This window comes from Nicotiana tabacum, chromosome 21 (assembly GCF_000715075.1).
Source record: "Nicotiana tabacum cultivar K326 chromosome 21, ASM71507v2, whole genome shotgun sequence".
Taxonomy (NCBI): Eukaryota; Viridiplantae; Streptophyta; class Magnoliopsida; order Solanales; family Solanaceae; genus Nicotiana; species Nicotiana tabacum.
Window position 1 is genome coordinate 72,822,029 of NC_134100.1, and position 22,281 is coordinate 72,844,309.

At 36.7% G+C, this 22,281-nt stretch overlaps 1 protein-coding gene across 2 annotated transcripts; it reads left to right on the forward strand.

Annotated features, from left to right (window-relative positions):
* The first annotated feature begins 12,266 nt into the window (after positions 1-12,266).
* On the forward strand, positions 12,267-17,140 carry LOC107764968 (WUSCHEL-related homeobox 11-like). 2 transcript variants are annotated; one of them, XM_075242169.1, is made up of 3 exons: positions 12,267-12,929; positions 13,248-13,450; positions 16,967-17,140. In XM_075242169.1, exons 1-3 carry the CDS (start codon positions 12,326-12,328, stop codon positions 16,982-16,984), a joined length of 825 nt encoding a protein of 274 aa, XP_075098270.1. In that variant the 5' UTR covers positions 12,267-12,325; the 3' UTR covers positions 16,985-17,140. The 2 variants fall into 2 exon arrangements, with proteins under 2 accessions (XP_075098270.1, XP_075098271.1); XM_075242170.1 differs by having other exon boundaries at positions 13,272-13,450.
* The last annotated feature ends 5,141 nt before the right edge of the window (positions 17,141-22,281 follow it).

Genomic DNA, 22,281 nt, shown 5'->3' on the forward strand with positions numbered 1-22,281 from the left:
CCCTTCTGGGTCAATCTGGTCATAGATGCTGCAATAGACGAGAAACCCTCTACAAATCGACGGTAATACCCTGCCAAGCTAAGAAAGCTCCGGATATTCATAGCTGAGGACGGTCTGGGCCAAATCTACACTGCTTCAATCTTCTTTGGATCTACCTTGATCCCTTCACTCGACACTACATGACCCAAAAATGCCATTAAGTCTAGCAAGAATTCACACTTCAAAAATTTTGCATACAACTTTTTTTCCCTCAAGGTCTGAAGCACAGTCCTCATATGCTGCTCATGATCCTCCCGACTCCGGGAGTACACTAGAATGTCGTCAATAAACACAATGATGAAGGAGTCAAGATTGGGGTGAAATACATTATTCATCAAGTGTTGAATGCTGCTGGGCGTTAGTCAGCCCAAAAGACATCACAATGAACTCGTAATGACCATACCGAGTCCTGAAAGCAGTCTTCGGGATATTTGGCTACCGAATCTTCAACTGATGATAGCTTGAACGCAAGTCGATCTTAGAGAACACTCTAGCACCCTAAAGCTGATCAAATAGGTCATCAATACGTGGCAATGGATATATGTTCTTCACTGTAACCTTGTTCAACTAGAGATAATCAATTCACATTCGCATAGAACCATCCTTCTTCTTTACAAACAAGACAGTAGCACCCCAAAGCGACACACTGGGCCGAATGAAGCCCATATCGAGCAACTCTTGCAACTGTTCCTTTAATTCTTTAACCTCTGCTAGGGCCATAGGATAAGGTGGAATAGAAATGGGCTGAGTGCCTAGTAATAAATTAATGCCAAAGTCGATATCCCTGTCGGGCGGCATGCCCGGAAGATCCGTCGGGAATACATCTGAAAATCCCTCACTACCGAAATAGACTCGACAGTAGGAGTATCAATACTAACATCCCCCACATAGGCCAGATACGCACCACACCCCTTCTCAACCATTCGCTGAGCTTTAAGAAATGAGACAACCCTCCTAGGAACATGATCTAAGGTACCTTTCCACTCTAGCCGCGGTAGACCTGGCATAGCCAACGTCACTATCTTGGCGTGACAATAAAGGATAGCGTGATAGGGCGACAACTAGTCCATGCCCAAAATAACGTCGAAATCCACCATACTGAGCAATAATAAATTGGCTCTAGTCTCAAAACCACTAAGAACAATCAAACACGACCGATACACATGGTCAACAACAATAGAATCACCCATAGGTGTGGACACATAGACAGGTGAACTCAGAGAATCACGGGATACACCCAAACACGAAGCAAAATAAGATAACACATAGGAATAAGTGGAGCCTGGATCAAATAATACTGATGCATCTCTATGACAAATCGAAACAATACGTGTGATGACAGAATCAGATGCAACTGCCTTCGTCCTAGCAGGAAGGGCATAATATCTAGCATGGCCTCCCCCTCTAGGGCGACCTCTACCGGCACCCCTAGCTGGCGGTGTAGGTGGAGTGGTAGCTAGTGCTGTAATAATAGCCTGAGGACCCAGTAGAGCATGTGGTTCCTGAGAACTCTGTGGAGGTCTACCCCTCCTAAATCTGGGATAATCCCTTACCATATGGCGAGTGTCACCACACTAAAAACAAGCTCTCGGAGGATGTGGCTATTATGCCTGGCTCGGTCCTGATCGGTTGGACTGGCCGCTGAAAGCACCCCGTATAGGAGGTATACTAGACACCGGCGGAGCATAATATGGATCTTGGGGCTTAGGAGTGGCTGGAGCTCCACTGGCGGCTGGAAGTGCTGAAAGAACAAGGCGACCCATATAACCCCTGCCCTGACGAGCTGCAGCTGAGGCACGAGTACCACTATAAGTTCCAGACTCTCGAGACCTCTTGGCCTCTCTCTTCTCCCTCTCCCGAGTCGGCATACCCTCCAACCTCCTAGCAATCTCTACTACCTACTGGTACGTAATATCCATCTCCAACTCTCGGGCCATGCTAAATATGATACTGGGGTTGAGCCCCTCAATAAATCGATGAACCCGCTCACGAACAGTAGCAACCAAGGTTGGTGCATGCCTAGCCAAATCACTGAATCGGACCGCATACTCTGACAGGGTAATAGGACCCTGGCGCAACTGCTCAAACTCTACGCGCCGTGCATCTCTGAGACTCTGGGGAACATGTCTGAGAACTGATCCCAAGTGAGTGAAGCTGCCTCAGCCGGACTACCCAACTCATATGCTCGCCACCACTGATAAGTCGCTCCTCTAAGCTAGAACGTAGTGAAAGAAACCCCACTAGTCTTTGCAACACCCACAGTACGGAGGATACGGTGGCACTCCTCGAGAAAACCCTAGTCATCCTCTGACACCAAGCTACTAAAAGTAGGAGGGTAGTACTTCTTGTACCTCTCGAGCCTGAGCTTCTCCGTTTCAGAAATTATTGTCCTAACCTCGGGCTAAACTGGAGCTATCGGCTGCATTGGTATAACCTCTGGAACCTGGTTGACCTGGACCCGCTGCTCTGGGGTACCGACTATGGGAGTCAGTGCTCCTCCCCCGGCCTGAGATGTGGCAGGAGCAAGTGGTATCAATCATGCCTGAGCCAAGGTGCTGAACATGCTCAGAAACTGGGCTAGAATCTCCTGGAGGGCTGGTGCAGTAACAGGCATCTCAGGCGCCTGCCCTCCAACTGGAGCTACTGGTGGCTCCTCTGTAGCATCTCGTGCGGGTGCTATGGATGCACCACGTGGACGTCGTCGGCTTTTACCTCGGCCCCGGCCTCTCGCAGCTCTAGCAGGGGCGCGGGTGTCTGGTCATCTGACCCAGTTATACGTGTCCTCACCATCTATGAGAGAATAGAAAGACAGAAATTTAGAATCCGAGGTCAAAATCTCGCACGATAAAGATTCAAGGAAGTGAAGATTTTCCTAATAATTCCATAGCCTCCCGAAGATAAGTATAGACGTCTCCATACCGATCTGCGAGACTCTACTAAACCTACTTGTGACTCATAACCCCTATGAACCTAGAGCTCCAATACCAACTTGGCACGACCCTAGTTTCCCTCCGTAGGATGTCGTGATGACACCTAGTCTCTAATACTAGGTAAGCCTAATAATTTGCGAAATAATTGAATATAAAACTGAACTCAAATCTCAACATATGAAATATAACACAAGAACTGTGATTTTTAAAAATTATAAATCCCAAAACCCGATAGAAATAAGTGACAAGCTTCTAAGAGAAAATACTAAGTGTCTATATACATCAAAGTCTAAAGAGAATAAGGAAAACAACATGATAAGGATAGAGGGGGGCTCCGAGGTCTGCAAACGCTGGCAAATATACTTTGAAGTCTCCACGTACGGTCTAGCTCACCGGTATCTGGTCTGGTAGAAAGAACCTGGATCTGCACAAAATGATGTGCAGAAGTGTAGTATGAGTACACCACAACAGTACCCAGTAAGTGTCAAGACTAACCTAGGTAGAGTAGTGACGAAGTCAGGTCAGGGCCCTACTGGAATAAAAGAAAATGAGACAGGAAATATAATAATACAATGTAATGACTGAGAAATGAGCAACGAGAAATTTACAGAAAGGTAACAGCACAGCAAATAGAAGTAAACAATAGGGGCGCTCACCAGGTATCGCCTCGTAGTCTCAAATGTATATACACAACATGGGGATCTCCCGAGGTACCGCCTCGTAGTCCCAAAAGCAAATATGCAACAGAGGGGTCTCCCAAGGTATCGCCTCGTAGTCCCAAAAGTAAATATGTAACAGGGGATTTTTGAGGTATCGCTCGTAGTCCCAAAAGTAAATATGCACTAGGGGATCTCTCGAGGTACTGCCTCGTAGTCCCAAAAGTAAATACACGATAAGGCGATCTCCCGAGGTACCACCTCGTAGTCCCAAAGTAAATACACAACTCATAACCTATGGAACAACAAATTTACAGCAAGGAATCATACAGTTAAAGATTGAATACGAGATCACGGAAGAAAGTAATTCAACTAAGCATGTTGCACAAATTTCAAGTAACGGTTAAGACACGTAGACAGGCGATACTAGGCTAAACATGACAGCTACACATGCTAAGGCAACTCAGTTAAGGAATTTTAAAAGAAGACTACTCAGTAAGAATCAGAATTTCCACAATTAGCCCGTGTACACACTCGTCACCTCGCATACAGGGTGCTCACATATCACAAATTGTTATAACATTAACAAATCCTAAGGGATTTCTCCCACACAAGGTTAGACAAGTCACTTACCTCAAATCTCGCTCAATCAATCGATAAGGATGTCTTTCCCTCGATTTTCCAACTCTGAACGGCCCAAATCTAGCCAAAAGCAATTACATACCATGAATACAACTACAAGAAACTAATTTAAATAATAAATCTACGATTTTAGCAAAGAATCAAAAAATCGCCCCAAAAAGTCGACCCGGGTTCACATCTCGGAATCGGGTAAAAGTAACAAAATACGAACACCCATTCGACCACGAGTCCAACCATACTAATTTTACCAAAAAACGACATCAACTCGACACTCAAATCGTTAAATCTTATATTCAAATTCCTAGGCTCAAATCCTCGAATTTCACCTCAAAAACACGTAATCTAGTTAAAATACTCAATGATCATTCCATATTATTGACTATCAATGATCACAAGTAACTTACCTTATGTTTTCCCGTGAATTCTCGCTCAAACATTGCCTTAACCCATGTTTGAAATGTCCAAGAATGAAAAAATCTCGGACCCCTCTGTTTTTGTACACTGCCCAGTGCTTTCGCACCTGCGGCCAAATTTCTCGCTTCTGCAATACTGCTTCTTGAGGTCAACGCTTCAACACCTGCGGAACTTCCGCTTCTGTGGTCCTAAATCTGCTTCTGCGAGACGAAGACCGCTTCTGCGGAGCCCCCATGCCAGGTCCCTTCCGCTTCTGCGCTGCCTCCTTCGCATCTGCGATCTTGCATATACGAAACTTCCCTCGCATCTGCGATCTCTACCCACACTGCTCCAGCCCGCTTCTGCGATCAACATGTCGCTTTTGCGATCGCGCACCTGCGACCATTCCCATCGCAGGTGCGATTGCACCAGAACTGAAAATTTTCCAGAATTCTTCCAAGTCCAAATTTTGATTCGTTAACCATCCGAAACTCACCTGAGGCCCCCGGGACCTCGACCAAATATACCTACCAGTCCTAAAACATCATATGAGCTTAGTCGAGTCTATAAATCACATCAAACAACGCTAAAAATACGAATTGCACATGGATTCAAGCCTAATGAACTTTAAAACTTCAATTTCTACATCCGATGTCGAAACCTATCAAATCAAGTCCGGTTACCCTCAAATTTTTGCGCACAAGTCATAATTGACATTACGGACCTACTTCAACTTTCGGAATCAAAATTCGACCTCGATATCAAAAAGTTCACTCCCGGTCAAACTTTCCAAAAATCATCCAACTTTCCAACTTTCGTCATTTAACGCCAGAACGACCTACAGACCTCCAATTCAATATCTGAACACACTCCTATAACCAAAATCACTCTACGGAGCTATTGGAACTGTCAAAACTCTATTTCGGAGTCGTATTCACACAATTCAAACTACGGTCAATTCCGACAACTTAAACTTTTATTTTAGGGACTATGTGTCCCATTTCACTCCGAAACCAAAATCAAATCCTCCCGTCAAGTCACGTAACCATAAAATAAAATAGAGGGAGCAATAAATAGGGGTTCGGGGCTAATACTCTCAAAACGAACGACCGGGTCATTACACAGGAAGTCTTAATTAGGGGAACGGGGATCTAAAAAGAAAAACGACTAGTCGGATCGTTACAGGTCAATTGCACTTTTTTCTTCAAATTACAGCTTGATTTGGTTTTATTCTTTATGGTTTTTTTTCTTCTTTATGTTATTATATATGCTGAATATTTATTTAACATTTAGTTTGTACTAGCGTGCCAAATGTTTTTTTCTTTTTCAGAATGGGAACTAGAATATTGAAACGGGCACAGAAGCTTGTTAGAAATTTTTTTAATTTAATTAAATCCAATCTCACATTACTATAGCAATTCAATCTCATCAAATTCAGGGCTAGTTTATAGCTAGTGCTTAAAGTACTAGTTTATTGGCTCAATTAGGATCATTTTGTTTAAAGGATTTTCCTCGCTATTATAACTACAACAACTAAGGTTCTTCTATTTGTCATTATTATTAGTTATTGCTCCATTATCATGAGAGTTACTCTCATTCCCAATAATTGAAACCAAGTAGTAGTAGCAATTATTACCTGAAAATATTTAGATTTGCGACCGATTCGGTCGCAAAATTACCGACCAAATCAGTCGCAAATCCCTAAAAATTAAACACATCCTAGATTATCCATTTTGCGACCAATTCGGTCAGAAATTTTTGAATGTTTTGGTCGCAAATTGTTTGCGACCATGTGTTTTCCGACCGATCGTTTTCAGTTGAAAATTCATCAAAAAAGCTCGATTTACGACCGTTTTGACGGTCAAAATTTATACATTTTCTAGTATTGTTTGAGAGTGGTCTACTATGTCGTTTGATAATATTTTCTAAAATATTATGATTTTTTAATTGTTTGAAAAATATATAAGACATTATAATATATATATATATATATATATATATATATATATATATATATATATATATATATATATATATATATATATATATATATATATATATATATATATATATATATATATATATATATATATATATATATATATATATATATATATATATATATATATATATATATATATATATATATATATATATATATATATATATATATATATATATATATATATATATATATATATATATATATACGCCCCATGTTTCGGGACTTACGCCTCACCTCATTTAAGAAAAATATCCTGCCATACCTTACCGCCTTTTAAAAATACTGCTAGAGAATGTTTGAATATTTTTTTATATATTTAAAATTGCAAGTGATATTTCACAAAACTTTATATTACAAAAGTTTTTTCTTATCTGTCGCTCAAAATAAATTATGAAATCATTTATCTATTCAAATATGAAATATCAGCATATATATATATATATATATATATATATATATATATATATATATATATATATATATATATATATATATATATATATATATATATATATATATATGTAGCTTACTGTTTGATTTTCAATAACACTTTATGAGAAAATTAGCCAAATATAAATTGTTTCACTAATAGTGATAATGAGTCCTTTTCAAATAATCTGTGATGACCCGATAGGTTATTCTGAGTTCTAGCACTTATTTCGGTATGTCGAGACCTCAATTAGCTCCGTTTAGTTATTCTTGATTTGCGTACGCAGTTTGTGTCCTTTTCCGAAAAGTTTTTATGTGAAAAACATTGAAGAAAATATGAATTTTAGGTTTAAAATAATTTAAGTTGAGTACAATCAATATTATATGTAAGCGACCCCGTATCGGTATTTTAACGATCCCGGTGGGTCCATATCGTAATTTTAGACTTTGGCGTATGCCCGGAATTGAATTCAAAAGTCCATAACTCGATTTGACGTGATTTGTTAAAAACTAATAATTTGGTGGTTTAAGAATTTTGAAGTTTGACCGTAGGTTGACTTTATTGCTACCGGATTCAGATTTCGGTTTCAGAACTTGGTATATGTTTATTTTACTATTTAAAACTTGTCTTCAAAATTTGATGCAAAACGGAATTGATTTGATAGGATTCGGACGCTCGATTGTGAATTTGAATGTTCTATTATGCAATGCTTGTACTATTTGAACTCAACTTGTTAGTTTAATTACTTATATTAATAAGTGAAACTTTATTAAAGATTATGTTAGACTAATCTTCATACTTTGGTTTTTGGCAGAATGTCTTGTTATTGATAGAAACTTTATGCTCCTTTAGGTTCTTATATTGGAGTTGTAAATGTATGTTCCGTAGTCTGAAAAGTTTCCCTATTCTCGTGGATCGGGCCGAACATCACGGTAATATTTATATATCATGAGATGAATTCATGGATCGGGCCATATGACCTCGGTAGTGTATGTAAAAGATTGTTATGGATCGGACCGTACGACCTCGGCATAACTCATGCGTGATGTCGGTAGGAGTCCGATTATACTCGATATTTCTTTCATGACTTGAGAAATTATAATTACTTGCTGGCTCTTATTTGTTGAAATGGCATGTGATATTTGGGAAATTTTAACTTGTTATTTGAGGCCTTTTATGATCGGCGATGTCGTTTCTCCATTGGTTGGTTTGAGCCCGGCGAGGCTAGGTTATATGGCACTGGTTTAGTAAAGTATACCTTGGATAAGGTAAAGTTGATTCAGGAGCGACTTCGCATAGCATAGTCCAGACAGAAGAGTTACGTGGATTAGAAAGCGTGTGATTTATCATTTATGGTAGGCGAGAATGTTATCTTGAGTCTTACCGATGAAGGGAATCGTGAGGTTCGGAAAGAAGAAAAAGCTGAGTCCGAGGTTTATTGGCCCATTTGAGGTGTTGAGGCGAGTTAGGGAGATTTTTAACGAGCTTGCCTTGCCTCCCAACCTATCAGGAGTTCATCCAAATTTTTATGTGTCTATGCTCCGGAAGTACCATGCTGACAGGTCGCACGTGTTAGATTAGAACACAATTCAGCTAGATGAGAGCTTGGGTTATGAGGAAGAGTTAGTTGCTATTGTTGACAGGCAGGTTCGCCAGTTGAGGTCTAAGAAGATTTCTGCTGTAAAGGTCCAGTGGAGGGGTCAACCAAGCGAGGAGGAGACTTGGGAGACCGGGGAAGACATGTAGAGCAGATATCCACACTTATTCAACACTTCAGGTATGATTCGAGACCCGTTCGAGGATGAACATTTATTTAAGAGGTGGAGAATGTAACGACCCAACTCGTCGTTTTGCTTTCTAGATCCTTGTTTCCCTATTTAAGACTCCTTATATGTGCTTTTACTGCTTTATAACTTGCGGAGATGGTTGGTTTGGTTTTAGAAGGGTTCGGGTTGAAATCAGAATACTTAGTTTCTTAATAGTGGCCTAAGGTAGACAAGTTTTACTTGAGTCAACATTTTGAGTAAACGACCCCGGAATCAGGATTTGATGCTTTCAGTAGGTTTGTATGATAATTTTGAAATTGGGTGTGTGTTCGTATCGAGCTTCAGGTGATCCGGGAGCATTTCGGCACTTAATGTTAAAAGAACCTTAAAGGTTTTAGAGTTTCTTAAATTTTGTTTGAAGAAGACTTTAGTGATATCGATGTCCTTTTGGGATTCCGAGCCTGAGAATAGGTTTGTATGGTATTTTATGACTTGTACGTAAAATTTGATGTCATTCCGAGTTGTCTAAGTATGGTTCGTCGCATTCGTAAAATTCTTAAGTTTATTAATTTGGTTTTGGGGTTAGATTCTTAGTTTCAAAGTAGTTTTATGTGTTTCGAGGTTTGGAGTAAGTTCGTATTATATTTATGGACTTGTTAGTGCATTTGGACGGTTTCCTAAGTTCAAACCTACAGAAATTGTTATTCTGGTTTCCTTATTCGCGAATATAGATAAGGCCTCGCATTTGCGATGAAGGATTTGGGGGTTGGACATTTTTCTCTTCGTGTTCGCGATCACTCGGTCACGTTCGCGAAGGTTTAAGACATGTCGCCTTCGCGTTCGCGTTGGAAGGTTCGCATTCGTGTACAAGGGGAGCGGGCCTGGGGGTCAGTGGGTCGTTGCCCTTCGCGTTCACGAAGGGCAGGTCGCGTTCGCGAAGCTTAGGCTAGGCTGGCCTTCGCGATCGTGAGACCTAGTCGCGTTCGTGAAAAGGGCCTCGTGATCGCGAAGAAGGGACGTCTGGGCAGTGTTTAATTTAAAAACGGGACTTAAGCCACTTCTTTCATTTCACACATCTCTTCGCCGATTTTGGAGCTTTTTAGAGAGGTATTTTTACCTAGCATCTTGAGGTAAGTATTTTCTATACAATGTGAGTTTAATACATAGATTATGGGTGGATTTTAACATAAAAATTGTAGGAATTTTAAAAATTAGTTAAAAAACCTAGGTTTTGGTAAAGATAAGATTATACCACAAAAATGATTATGGAATTGAATAGAAATTATATATTTTAGTTCATAAGGTTATGGGTAATATTTATCTACAAAAATTTCCGATATCCGGGCACGTGGGCTTAGGGTGACTTTTAGGAATTTTTTTAAATTGGGTTGGGTAATTAATCTAATAGTTAATTTATGAACTTTTGAGCACATATTGATTAGTTTGTACGACCTTTGGATAGTTTCGGATTGCTCGGCACCGATTTGAGGCTATTAGTGTGATTTGAGGACCGGGAAGAGGGCTTGAAAATGAGGTAAGTCTCTTGCCTAATCTTGTAAGAGGGAATCAACCCCATATGTGTTTAAATTGTTATTTGCTGATGATTTGTGGGTGCTACGTACGCACGAAGTGACGAGAGTCCGTACGTAGCTAAAATCATGTTATGTTCGGGTAGACATAGGACCTTATAATGGAATACTTGTACTATTTGAACTCAACTTGTTAGTTTAATTAATTGTGTTAATAAGTGAAACTTGATTAGACATTATGTTAGACCGAGCTTCATACTTTGGTTTTTGGCGGAATGTTTCATTATTGATAGAAAATTTATGCTCATTTATGTACTTATTTTGGGGTTTTAAATGTATGTTCCGTAGTTCGAAGAGTTTCCTTATTCCCGTGGATCGGGCCGAACGCCTTGGCAATATTTATATATAATAAGATGCATTCATGGACCGGGCCGTACGACCTCGGTTGTGTATGTACACGATTGTTATGGATCGGGTCGTACGACCTCGGCATAACTCGTGCATGATATTACTAGGAGTCCGATTATACACGATATTATTTTGATGACTTGAGAAATTATAATTACTTGTTGGCCCTTATTTGTTGAAATTGGCATGTGATATTTGGGGACTTTTAACCTGTTATTGTTTTGTTAAAGAATCACTTATTTATTGCTTCTTATTCCATTGTTATTGTTGTATTTCATGCCTATTTAAAATTCTTACACTTTATATATATTGACCTCTAGTAATTGTCGGTGTCGACCCCTCGTCACTGCTTCTTCGAGGTTAGACTAGATACTTACTGGGTACATATTGTTTACGTACTCACGCTACACTTCTGCACAAATTGTGCAGGTAGTGAGGCAGGTACATCTGGTATTCGATCAGGCACGCATCCACATTATCCGGAGGCCTAGTGGTGAGCTGCTTTCCATACTCCGTTTTGCAACCCTGGAGTCTCCTCTTGTTGTATTTATTATTTCTGTCTATCCTGCTTCAGACAGTAGTTGTAGGGGTTTTTGTATATTCTACTATATTGCCCGTGCACTTGTGTCACCAGGTTTTGGATATTTCTAATAGACGTTCATGGTTCGGTCTATTAATATTTCTGCTTCACTCTATATTTTATTTTACCGCCTTATATCACCATGTCCTTTATACTTGGTTTTCTCTATTAAATAAAAATTCATGATTTAAAAGTAATAAAGGGAATAATTAAATGGACAGTTCACCGTTGGCTTACTTAATAGCGAAGTTGGACGCCATCACGACCTATAGTGGGAATCGGACCGTGACATTATTATTATATATGTGTGTGTGTGTGTGTGTGTGTGTATGTGTATATAATTCTTGTTCTTTTCTGTGAATAATGACATAGACGTTTACAGTCTAGTCATGCTTTTCTTATTTGTTAAAATACTTATTTAGTGTTTAAAAAAGTAAAGTAAAATTGAAGGAGTGTTTTCTTGTGTTTTTAAATATTCTTATTATTTATAGTTGAAATAATAAATAAAATACTAGACAGTACCAAACAAAAGGATCCAGGCCACTAATATTTTTCTTGCATACATCTTCACTGGAGCTAATCTTTTCCCCCTAATTATCAACCGTACTATTCCCCCTTATGAGGGAAACCCAAGCTCAAGACAAATCTAGACTTTATGTAGTCCAATGAAATTCGACGCCGAAAAAAGTATCAAGTGGTATGATAGTTATATGAAAATTACGTTTTGTATTATTTTGCTGAAGATAAATACTCCTACTACATTCTGAATTTTATTTAAGCAACTCCAGAGTTGAAAGGGACAGGACAGTAATTTCAACAACTAACATTCCCTTTTGGCCTTTAAATACCCAAATAATTCCTTTGATGTTGACAACCTTCCGTGTACTATATTCTTTGGTATCTTTTCCCTTACATTTGAGTTTTTATCTTTCACTCACGCCTCAGCCATGGAAAATGAAGCGCAAGACTCTACCTCATCAAACCAGTCTAATTCCGAAAGAAATGAGCCGGTGAGATCGAGGTGGAACCCAAAGCCGGAACAAATCCTAATACTTGAGTCAATCTTCAATAGTGGAATGGTAAATCCACCCAAAGATGAGACAGTGAGAATTAGAAAAATCCTGGAGCAATTTGGCGCTGTTGGAGATGCAAATGTCTTCTATTGGTTCCAAAACCGCCGCTCAAGGTCTCGCCGTCGTCAAAGACAAATTCAGGCGAGTCTTAATGCTACCAGCGACAATAGTAGAAGTGGAGGAGAACAAGCTGCAAAGTGTAGTAGTGGCGGTGCAATTCAATTTGATACTAGTACTGGAAATTTTGGCCCCTCAGCCATTTCTTTCCCTATGGCTGCACCTTCCAATTATCTTGTTCTTGGTTCTTCTTCCCCTTCTTCTTCTTCTTGTGGAGGAGATATGGAAAATGCAAATGATGGTACTAACGGCCTCTTCCCTTTTTCTGGTCAAATGGGTCTTCCGAAAATCGAGCAAAACTCTTCTGTCAGCTCAATTTTGTGCTCACCAGCAGACAATGCTAACTTGCACTACCAAACTGGTATTGGTCTTTCTCAAGTTCCAACAATTATTTTAATTATGTCATTTTTCTAAGCCATACTGGTAATTATTTACGAGATTCATACTTCTTGCCACCTTAATTAGTTCAGTTTCATCGTATTTGCAATTGATCAAGGCTTTGTTTTTACAATAAATGGCGGTATTTTTCTGCTTGTCCCAGAATATGGGGAGGGAACACTCCACTTGAACTATAAGAATTATTTGAGTTGACATATCATATCGTACCAACAAAGTTTGTTTTCTTGAATAAACTACTCCTATAAAGCTATAAGTAGTGTTGAGTTATTTTTCTGCGCAGGTGCTGAAGTAGTATATGTTTCAGGGTTTATCACAGTTTTTATTAATGGAGTAGCGACAGAGGTGCCAAGGGGACCACTTGACATGAAATCTATGTTCGGCCAAGAAGACTTGGCCTTGTATCATTCCTCTGGAGTGCCAGTGCCAGTTAATGAATATGGCTTTGTAGTTCAGAGTTTGCAGCATGGTGAAAGCTACTTCCTGGTAAGCTACCATTCCCTCCCACTCTCCTATCCCATATATATATATATATATATATATATATATATATATATATATATATATATATATATATATATATATATATATATATATATATTTATTTATATATGTGTGTGTGTGTGTGTGTTTGGAGTCCTGAGATTATTTTCGATTCGTGCATTTAGGTCAACATAAGTTCGGTTTGTTTGCATTTTTTCCCTTTTTTCGGCTCGAAAGGGAAGGGTAGGGTGCCTTAATTTTGTTTGCATTAATCATGCATGCATTCATTGTATCTTCTTGTTCCCTGAATAAGCGGTTCCATAATTCTTTAGCTTCACTTTAATTGATTTTTTTTTTTTAAAAGTTGAGGTCCTTAATATGTGATATTTTAAGATACCAAGAAAAGAATTAATGTTTTTTCAAAGTTGTCCTTTGAATAAACAACAACAACAACCCAGTGAAATTTCAATAGTGGGGTATGGGAAGAATAGTGTGTTAAATTTCTAATGAACAAATTAAAAAAATAATAAATGTTAATATGGTCAAGTTTATTATTAATTAATGTTAAAAAGTGAATTATTTAATATGTGTGAAAACAGTAAAAAAAAAATTAATTAAAGTGAACCCATGTTAATCTTTAAAGAAGGAAAAAGAAAATGCGAAGGAATTTAAGTGAGCTGGCTAATCATTAAGAATTGAGGTTGGATTAATTCTTATATATGCTTAACTGCTTATTCTCCTTTACCTATTTTAATTTTACAGAATTCCTTACCCCAAAATCAATTTAACATTTTATTATCTTCACACACCTCTATACGCTGCCATAGCCACTCTCTTGCTTCATTTTCTTTTTCCTTTTTTTTTTGGGTTCCCCTAAATTTTTAAAACGTGTTTTTGAAACAAAATTCTTCTGTCCGTCTTCTATATTAATGAGTTATGACATAGACCGCTGTTATTATTAGTTCAATATCATGACAAGGGTAATTCTTTTTCATTTTGTTTTAGAATATAAAATGTCAGACATGATCTCGTGCGCTTTCGGCCAAATCATTAGGATACTGAATTTTTTATGTTAGTTCCTTCATGGCGTAGAATTTTCTGAATTTTAACCTTGTTAATCTACTCCAGTTATCCAATTAAATTATACAAGAATCTACTTTCCGTTTATTAATACTCTCAATCAGTGGCGGCTCAATCCATATTGTGGCCTAATGCCAAGCTTTACTAAAAGGCCTGAAGCCATTAAATCTAATTAACAAAATATATATACTTTTATGAGACTTTTTCGAATATATGAGAGATTTTAAATTTATTTATCCGGTTTTGTCTTAGTTTTCATATTTACAGGAAGTAACTAAAGTTTTTTACAAAATATATACAAATTCTGTCAAAATGTACAATTTATCTACAACTTAAATATATATTTTTTGTATCGGTCAAAAATTACAATTTACATACAATTTATACTCCATCTATTTCAATTTAAATGACACATTTAGATTATCGACAGTCAATTTGACTAAACTTTGAAGCTAAATTATATTAGTTTAACTTAGTATTTTAAAATTAAAATTTAGATATATAAAACTACACGAAAAGTACTACTTTCTCCGTTCCAATTTATGTGAATCTGTTTGACTGAGCACGGAGTTTAAGAAAAAAAATAAAGACTTTTGGAACTTGTGGTCCTAAATAAGTCAGGATATTTGTATGACTATAATTCTTTTGAAACTTGTGGTGTTAAACATACTAGAGTATTTGTGTGGTTATAAATATTTCTCATTAAGTATAGAATTGGAAGTTTATTTATTTGGGGTGGAAGAGGGAGAGAAAGTATGGAAGATTAAAGTCTAATACATTATTTTGTATAAAATTGATAATTTAATTATATATGATCTTGTAATTAAGTTAAAACCTCAATAGTAAGGGTAAATAAGTTTCAAAATTATTATAAATAAGTAAAAATTTCTACTTTTTTTATTTGAAGTTATTCTTCTAGCTTTTCGATATACAAAGTTGTATTATTTTTTAATCACTTTTTTCTAATATTTCTTCTCAATATATATTCAATCCATGTAATATATCATTGATATAACCTATAATTTTATTAATTTATTTTTAAAAAAATTGTTTATATTAATTAATGAGAGAAATTATATATATATATATATATATACACACTACTACTACTATTACATATATAACACTAATATTTGTAAATTTTGGGGCATAAAGCCACCGCTTCACCGGCCTTACCCTCTAGCCTGCTATGCCCTCAAAATCTGCGTAGGATTCCAAAAATTATAAATTAAACAACTAAACAAGATTCCTCTGCAAATCTAGAATTTTTTTGTCTTTTAGGCTGTGTTGAGAACTGATGATCTGAATTTGCTGTAGAACAATGGCGTGACAGCAATGGCGGCATAACGTTTCCTACTCGGAGATCATAAAACAAGAAATCACAGCGCTTTTTGGTTTAAATTGTCGGCAAACTTCATTATAAAATTCAAGAAAAAATGTATAGCTTAGAGATTCTGTAAATAGATAAAGTATCAGGATTTTCTTAACAGAATGTTTGTAAGAGAATTTTATTTTTAAACACACACACACACCTGCAGGGAATTATTAGGGTCTTGGGAAGTTCTAAAAACTGCAAAATTGGAAATTTCTCGTTCTTTTTCTTGGCAATTATAAAGCACTTTCCTACTTCTAATAACCGATCAGCCAAATTTTCCAGATAAGTTTAAACTCTCTAGTAATAAATTATACTAAAATTATACTAAATTTAACTGCGTTTTCCACTTGTTAGCTAGAGGTATATAATACTTCTTAATTTTCCTGTGGTCCGATGAGCTTAACACCATATAAGTTTTTGTTTCATGAACTGATGACATATAATTGATTAAATTTAAATATTTTAGTGAATAATCTTACTGACATCCTCAAACCCGCCCTCTTTCTCTCCCTAAAACTAAGCCCAGAATCACATCAATTTTTTTGTTCATATTTACTACACCCACCCTTCCATCACTCACTCATTATTTGCTCCCAATATTTTCTTTTTTGTCAAAAACAGCACTTCGTCATCTCTTCATGCCTTCTTCTTTTAATTCTTTTTCAAGTATAATAAAATGTGAGTGGTTGTTGACTCTTGAGCACCTTGATAAGTTGATATATGAGACGCTTTTTCGATTCATAGGTTTTTGAAAGGAAAATCGATAAAAGCATTATCATGTTTGAAGAAACGGACGTTCTTTCTTGTCTGAAATTTATATTTTATCAGAAGAACGATTTAACCATTTCAATGTTGGTTTTCTTATTCTCATTTTATCTCCTAGAGCAATGAATTAAAATTAGTTAATCAATTTTGCATCATAGTTGGCAAGCTTAATTGGCACGCCTAATAAGTTCGTACTGAGAACTTTGGTTATAATAGCACCGCTTTTAAAAAAAATTACTAACCATTTAATTTCTGCACTCCTTTAAAGGAGACTAATGTAGAAGTAAATCTGTTTACAGGTTTCAAGACCAGCTTAAAGTGAATCGTACCAACCCTTGACTTCTTGAGGAGCTTTCGTTGTACTGTTGTTTTCTATTGTATTCTACCAAGTAGGTGAGTTTTGTTATATTTACGAAATATGTACCCATATATAGTTTGTCTTGATAGATGCTATCCCTCTTCCTTTTTCTCCACTTCCGCCCATATTTCTCCATCAGGGAAAAAATACTCTGTAACAAATCTTAGTCGTGAAATTAAGGTTGTACTTCTTGGGCTTGATTTTTCGAGGCAAATGAAGCTATTTCCTGCTTATCAAAATATAATATAGCACATAGTCCCCGTTTGTCGAATGCTTTTTTCTACTTTTTTCTTGTTCTCTTCTGTATCTAGGTTTTTGAGTTTGCGATCCTTAACCTTTTGTTAAAAAAAAAAAAATCTTTTTATAGTTTTGATTAGTGGTGGTAAAATGGTTTAAAAAAAAAAAGTTATCCACCCATATTATTGTCACGACCCGGAATTCCCATCCTCGGGAGCGTGATGGCGCCTAACATTTCACTTGCTAGACAAACCAACGTTAGAATAGTTTTTAGCCATTTTCAATAAATCAAATTAACCGATACCAATTAAACTGAAATAGAGTGCGAAAAGTCATAACAACCGCAATATCTAGATACAACCCCATATCTGGTGTCACAAGTGCACGAGCTACTACAATAATACAAATAAAGGTCTAAATAAAAGTAAAACTGTCTAAAAAGAAATGAACAACTAGGATAAGGTAGAAGGGGACTTTAGGACTGCGAACGCCGGGCAACTGTATCTCAAGTCTCCGTCCGATGGTCAATCCGAGCAATCTATTGACCACCGCTGGGACCGACTCCAAAATCTGTACAAGAAGTGCAGAGTGTAGTATGAGTACAACCGATCCCATGTACTTTGTAAGTGTCGAGTCTAACCTCGACGAAGTAGTGATGAGGCTAGGGCGGGTCACTTACAATAACATGTACGCAGTATAATAATAATAATAACATGAAAGGAATACGGGAAAGTAAGACAGTTAACTTAGGAAAATAAACCCAATCCTCGAAATCAGTAAAACCAGAAATACCAACCCTCAGAATCTCGTACGAAAACACCGAAGCCAACACAATACAACAAGGAATACAAAATACACAAACCGCTACGACGCGCAACCCGATCCCACTTTACAAACACGATCCTCCCTTATTTTACCATATCAATAATAACAAGTAAAATTCGTTGCGGCGCGCAACCCGATCCCACCATATAATCAGAGTCAATATCATAATCCTCCCTTATTTCACCATATCGATATCAATCCTCCCTTATTCCACCTGTTGCGGCGTGCAACCCGATCTCACCATATCGATATCAATCCTCCCTTATTCCACATGTTGCGGCGTGCGACCCGATCCATAAATAAAAATCAATAAATGTAATAAATTTCGCAACTCAATTCACAAGAATCTCTACGAATAAAGAATATGAAAGCAAAGCCATAAAGGAACTTCGTACCAAATCAAGAAATGCTACAATTAATACATAGCAACAAGACAAATCAAATGTATGACAATTAAAGTGTACACGTAAGACAATTAAGGCAAGTAAAAATTAATCATAAAAGCATGAAAGGAACGAACATGTTAATATAAGAGAATTAAGTGGCAAGTAGCAATTTAAGGGATTGGAAACAATCAAAGCATATAACAGTTAAGACATGGAATAAAATAGTTAATGAAATACGGAAAGGCATGGAAATAAGTATTTTGACGGCGTATATACACTCGTCACCTCGCATATACGCTGCTACACATGTAATTCACATAGCACATAGATCAAGGGTTCCTAATTCCCTCACATCAAGGTTAGACCCAACACTCACCTTGCTCCGCAAGCAAATCAAAGCTCTATCGGGGCCTTTCCTCAAAAATCCGCCTCCAAACCAATCAAATCTAACCAAAATAGACTCAATAACACCAAATAATGCTAGGGAAATCAATTACAATACATAAAGTTAAGATCTTTACACTTTTTTCGAGTCAACAAAAGTCAACCCCGGGCTTGCTTGGTCAAAACCCAAGATTCAGACCAAAACCCAATTACCCATTCACCCTCGAGCCCAATTATGTAATTAGTTTCAAAATCCGACCTCAATTTGAGGTCTAAATCTCAATTTTACGAAATCTCTTCCCTCTAGTTCCCTAATTTTCTACCATCAAAGAACATAGATTATGGTTAGAAATTAATGGGTGATGATGAAAATGGAAGAAAACAAGTTAAAATACACTAACCTATGAAAGGGTGATGAAATTTCTCTCCCAAATTGCCTCTAGGCTGAGCTCTAATGAAAAGATGGTGAAAATATCGGTGAAATCTCGTATTTGGAATATTTTAAGGTCTGAGCATCACGCCTTCTTCGCATTCACTATATATAGCGGCCCAAATGTCCTTCGCGTTTGCGATGGCTCTTCCCCCCGGCCATTGCGTTCGCGACCCAATGGTCGCGTTCGCGTATAACACTAGCCTATTACCCCATCTCAGCTCCACAACCCTACGCATTCGCGAGAAGCTAATCGCGTTCACGAAAGGTAAATCCCCCAATGCTCCGCGTTTGCGACCCAGCTATCGCATTCGCGATGAAGAAAATCACCCCAACCTTAGTTTTCCCTTCGCGATCGCAAAGCACAAAGCATCAGGTGACAACAGACTTCCAAAAGTAGAAAATCTAAGTTCAAAATCATCCGTAGCCAATCTGAAACTCATTAAAGCCATGGGGGCTCCACCAACACATGCACACAAGTGTAATAATATCATATGAACTCGCTTGTGCGATCAAAACATCAAAATAACATCTAGAACCATGAATCAGACGCCAAAACGAATGAAACTTAAGAAAATAAAAATTTTCAACCGGACGTCTGAATCACGTCAAATCAACTCCGTTTTTTGCCAAATTTTGCAGACAAGTCATAAATACTGAAATGGAACTATACCAAGTTCCGAAACCGAAATCCGAATCCGGTAGAAACAAAGTCAACCTACGATTAAACTTAATTTTTTTTAAAACCTTTAAACTTTTAGTTTTCAACAAATTATGTTAAATCAAGTTAGGGACTACCGAATTTGATTTTGGGCATACGCTCAAGTCCCAAATCACGATACGGACCCACCGGGACCGTCAAAATACTGATCCGGGTCTGTTTACATAAAATATTGACCGTAGTCAACTCATATGAATTTTAAGGCACGATTTCACATTTTCGTCAATTTTCTCATAAAAACTTTTCAGCAGAAGGACACAGACTATGCACGCAAATTGAGGAAGACTAAACGGAGCTATTCAGGGTCTCGAAACACAAAAATGAAGGGTAAAACTATAAATGACCTATCGGGTCATCACAATTATTCATTAAACAATGGGTTGGATAATGGACTTTTTAGAAATGGATACGAACCATATTTTCCACTTAGAAAATGGATAACTAATGGGTTTAACTTTTACAGTTGTAAAGCCTCAAATTGGGAGTTCCTCAAGTTTAGGTGACTAGGAATTCTCTCAAAAGTGATCATATTCAAGAAGCCATAGATACTATAGTTACCCATATTATCCGCCGGTTAACCCATTTTTTATCCGTATTAAATATGGATCGGATAAGATAATTAATTTATTTTTGCATTACCCATTTTAACCTGCTAATATCCGACCCGACGCGCCCGTTTTCCACCCCTAGTTTTGATCATTAAGTTTCCTCAAATATATCACTTGTTCTGACCGATTTCTTAAATGGACTCTATGGCATAAACGGTCCTTGAACGTCTTGAACTAATGCAGCCAGAGGAGAAAAGGGCCTCCAATTGAGTTAAAGTGTTAAAATTGAATGGATAAGTCTCACCGTTTGTGTACTACGTTTAGATTCAAATATAATAATATTATTTTTTTGTAATTGTCGTAGCAGGTTACTATATTTTAAGGTTACCAGCTTAATTTAGTTTAGTCACCTACATGTAATTAGTGTTACCTTACATATTGTGTAAGTATTTTCAAAAATCTTAAAGTTAAACGCTGACTAGTATTTGTGATGAGAAATATCTTACAGGAAATACAGAGGAAGAATTAATCGCTATATGTATGTGGTGAATTTGAGAATTGAAGGTAGAAATTGTTGGATTTTAAAAGTTATTTTTTTTAAAAAAAAGAGATAATTATTTGTTGATTTATTTGTCATATTTAGAACTTTTTCTAATATTGAAAACTTTGAATTCAATTGATATTTTGTATTTGAAAACTTTTATGAGTAACTTTTAACCACGAGCAGATTTTCGCATGGATTATTGGATTTAAGAGTCTTTCCCCGTAACAAAGTCTGTGTTAATAGTAATACATAAACATCTTATCCGCAAAAGAAACTTTTCGCTAAGGAAACCTTAAATGAAATGGGGGAAAAGTCTAAATTGGAAAAGGAATGGTCACATTTTACCATAAATTTATCAATAATAGAAAAACAAAATCATCGTCCTACAATCATGATGGTTTCTTATAAATCTTTCTTTTAAGTCATGTTATAAGAAGATACTAGGGCATATATAAAGTATTAAAATCCAAGTAACAAACATCCTCACACTATCCATTAACATTCAAGTTGTGTTGGTTAATTATTTTATCATTCTCTTTTTAGTTATAATTTTTTTTTACGTGCGAGTCACACACATAAAAACTAGTTATTATAAAAACACGAATGTTAGAATGTTAAATGCTGATTGACGAAAATATCCCTTAAATGTTAATCGACTGTCATACCCTTCAAAGCTAAGATATTTCTTTATGGAATAAATTTATTTTTGGATAAAATTGTAATGTTTAAGATTGTATCCAATTACTAGGACTTTCGAATTCAACATATTAAATTGATTTGGACATAAGAAATTTTTTACTTTTTTTTCGAAAAATTTTTACTTTTTTTTTTAAAATTAATCTTTAGCCATAAAATTTCCTATTTTCACTTGAAGATGAATTTTGGAATTTTTTAAAAATTTAAAAAATTCTAAAAAGCAGTTTTTCAAGATCACTCACAAAACTTAAAAAATAATCCAAAATTATATTCATGTCCAAACACAACTCTAATTTCAAATACTATTTTCACTTTAAATTTTTTTTTTTTTTTTTTTTTAATTTTACAATTCTTATGTCCAAACGCCAAATTGGATTTTCACCGGAACCAAGCTATCATTGTCGTCGGTCGTCGCACACTTTTCTAAAAACGCACAAAATGTATTTGGTACAGATCTTGCACTGAATCCTAACCACTAATCTATT

Bases quoted from the DNA above. Each gene is read 5' to 3' on its own strand.
- LOC107764968 (XM_075242169.1), top strand. From the start codon at position 12,326: ATGGAAAATGAAGCGCAAGACTCTACCTCATCAAACCAGTCTAATTCC. The intron at 12,930-13,247 runs GTATTGGTCTTT...TTTTCTGCGCAG, and splicing joins TAACTTGCACTACCAAACTG to GTGCTGAAGTAGTATATGTT.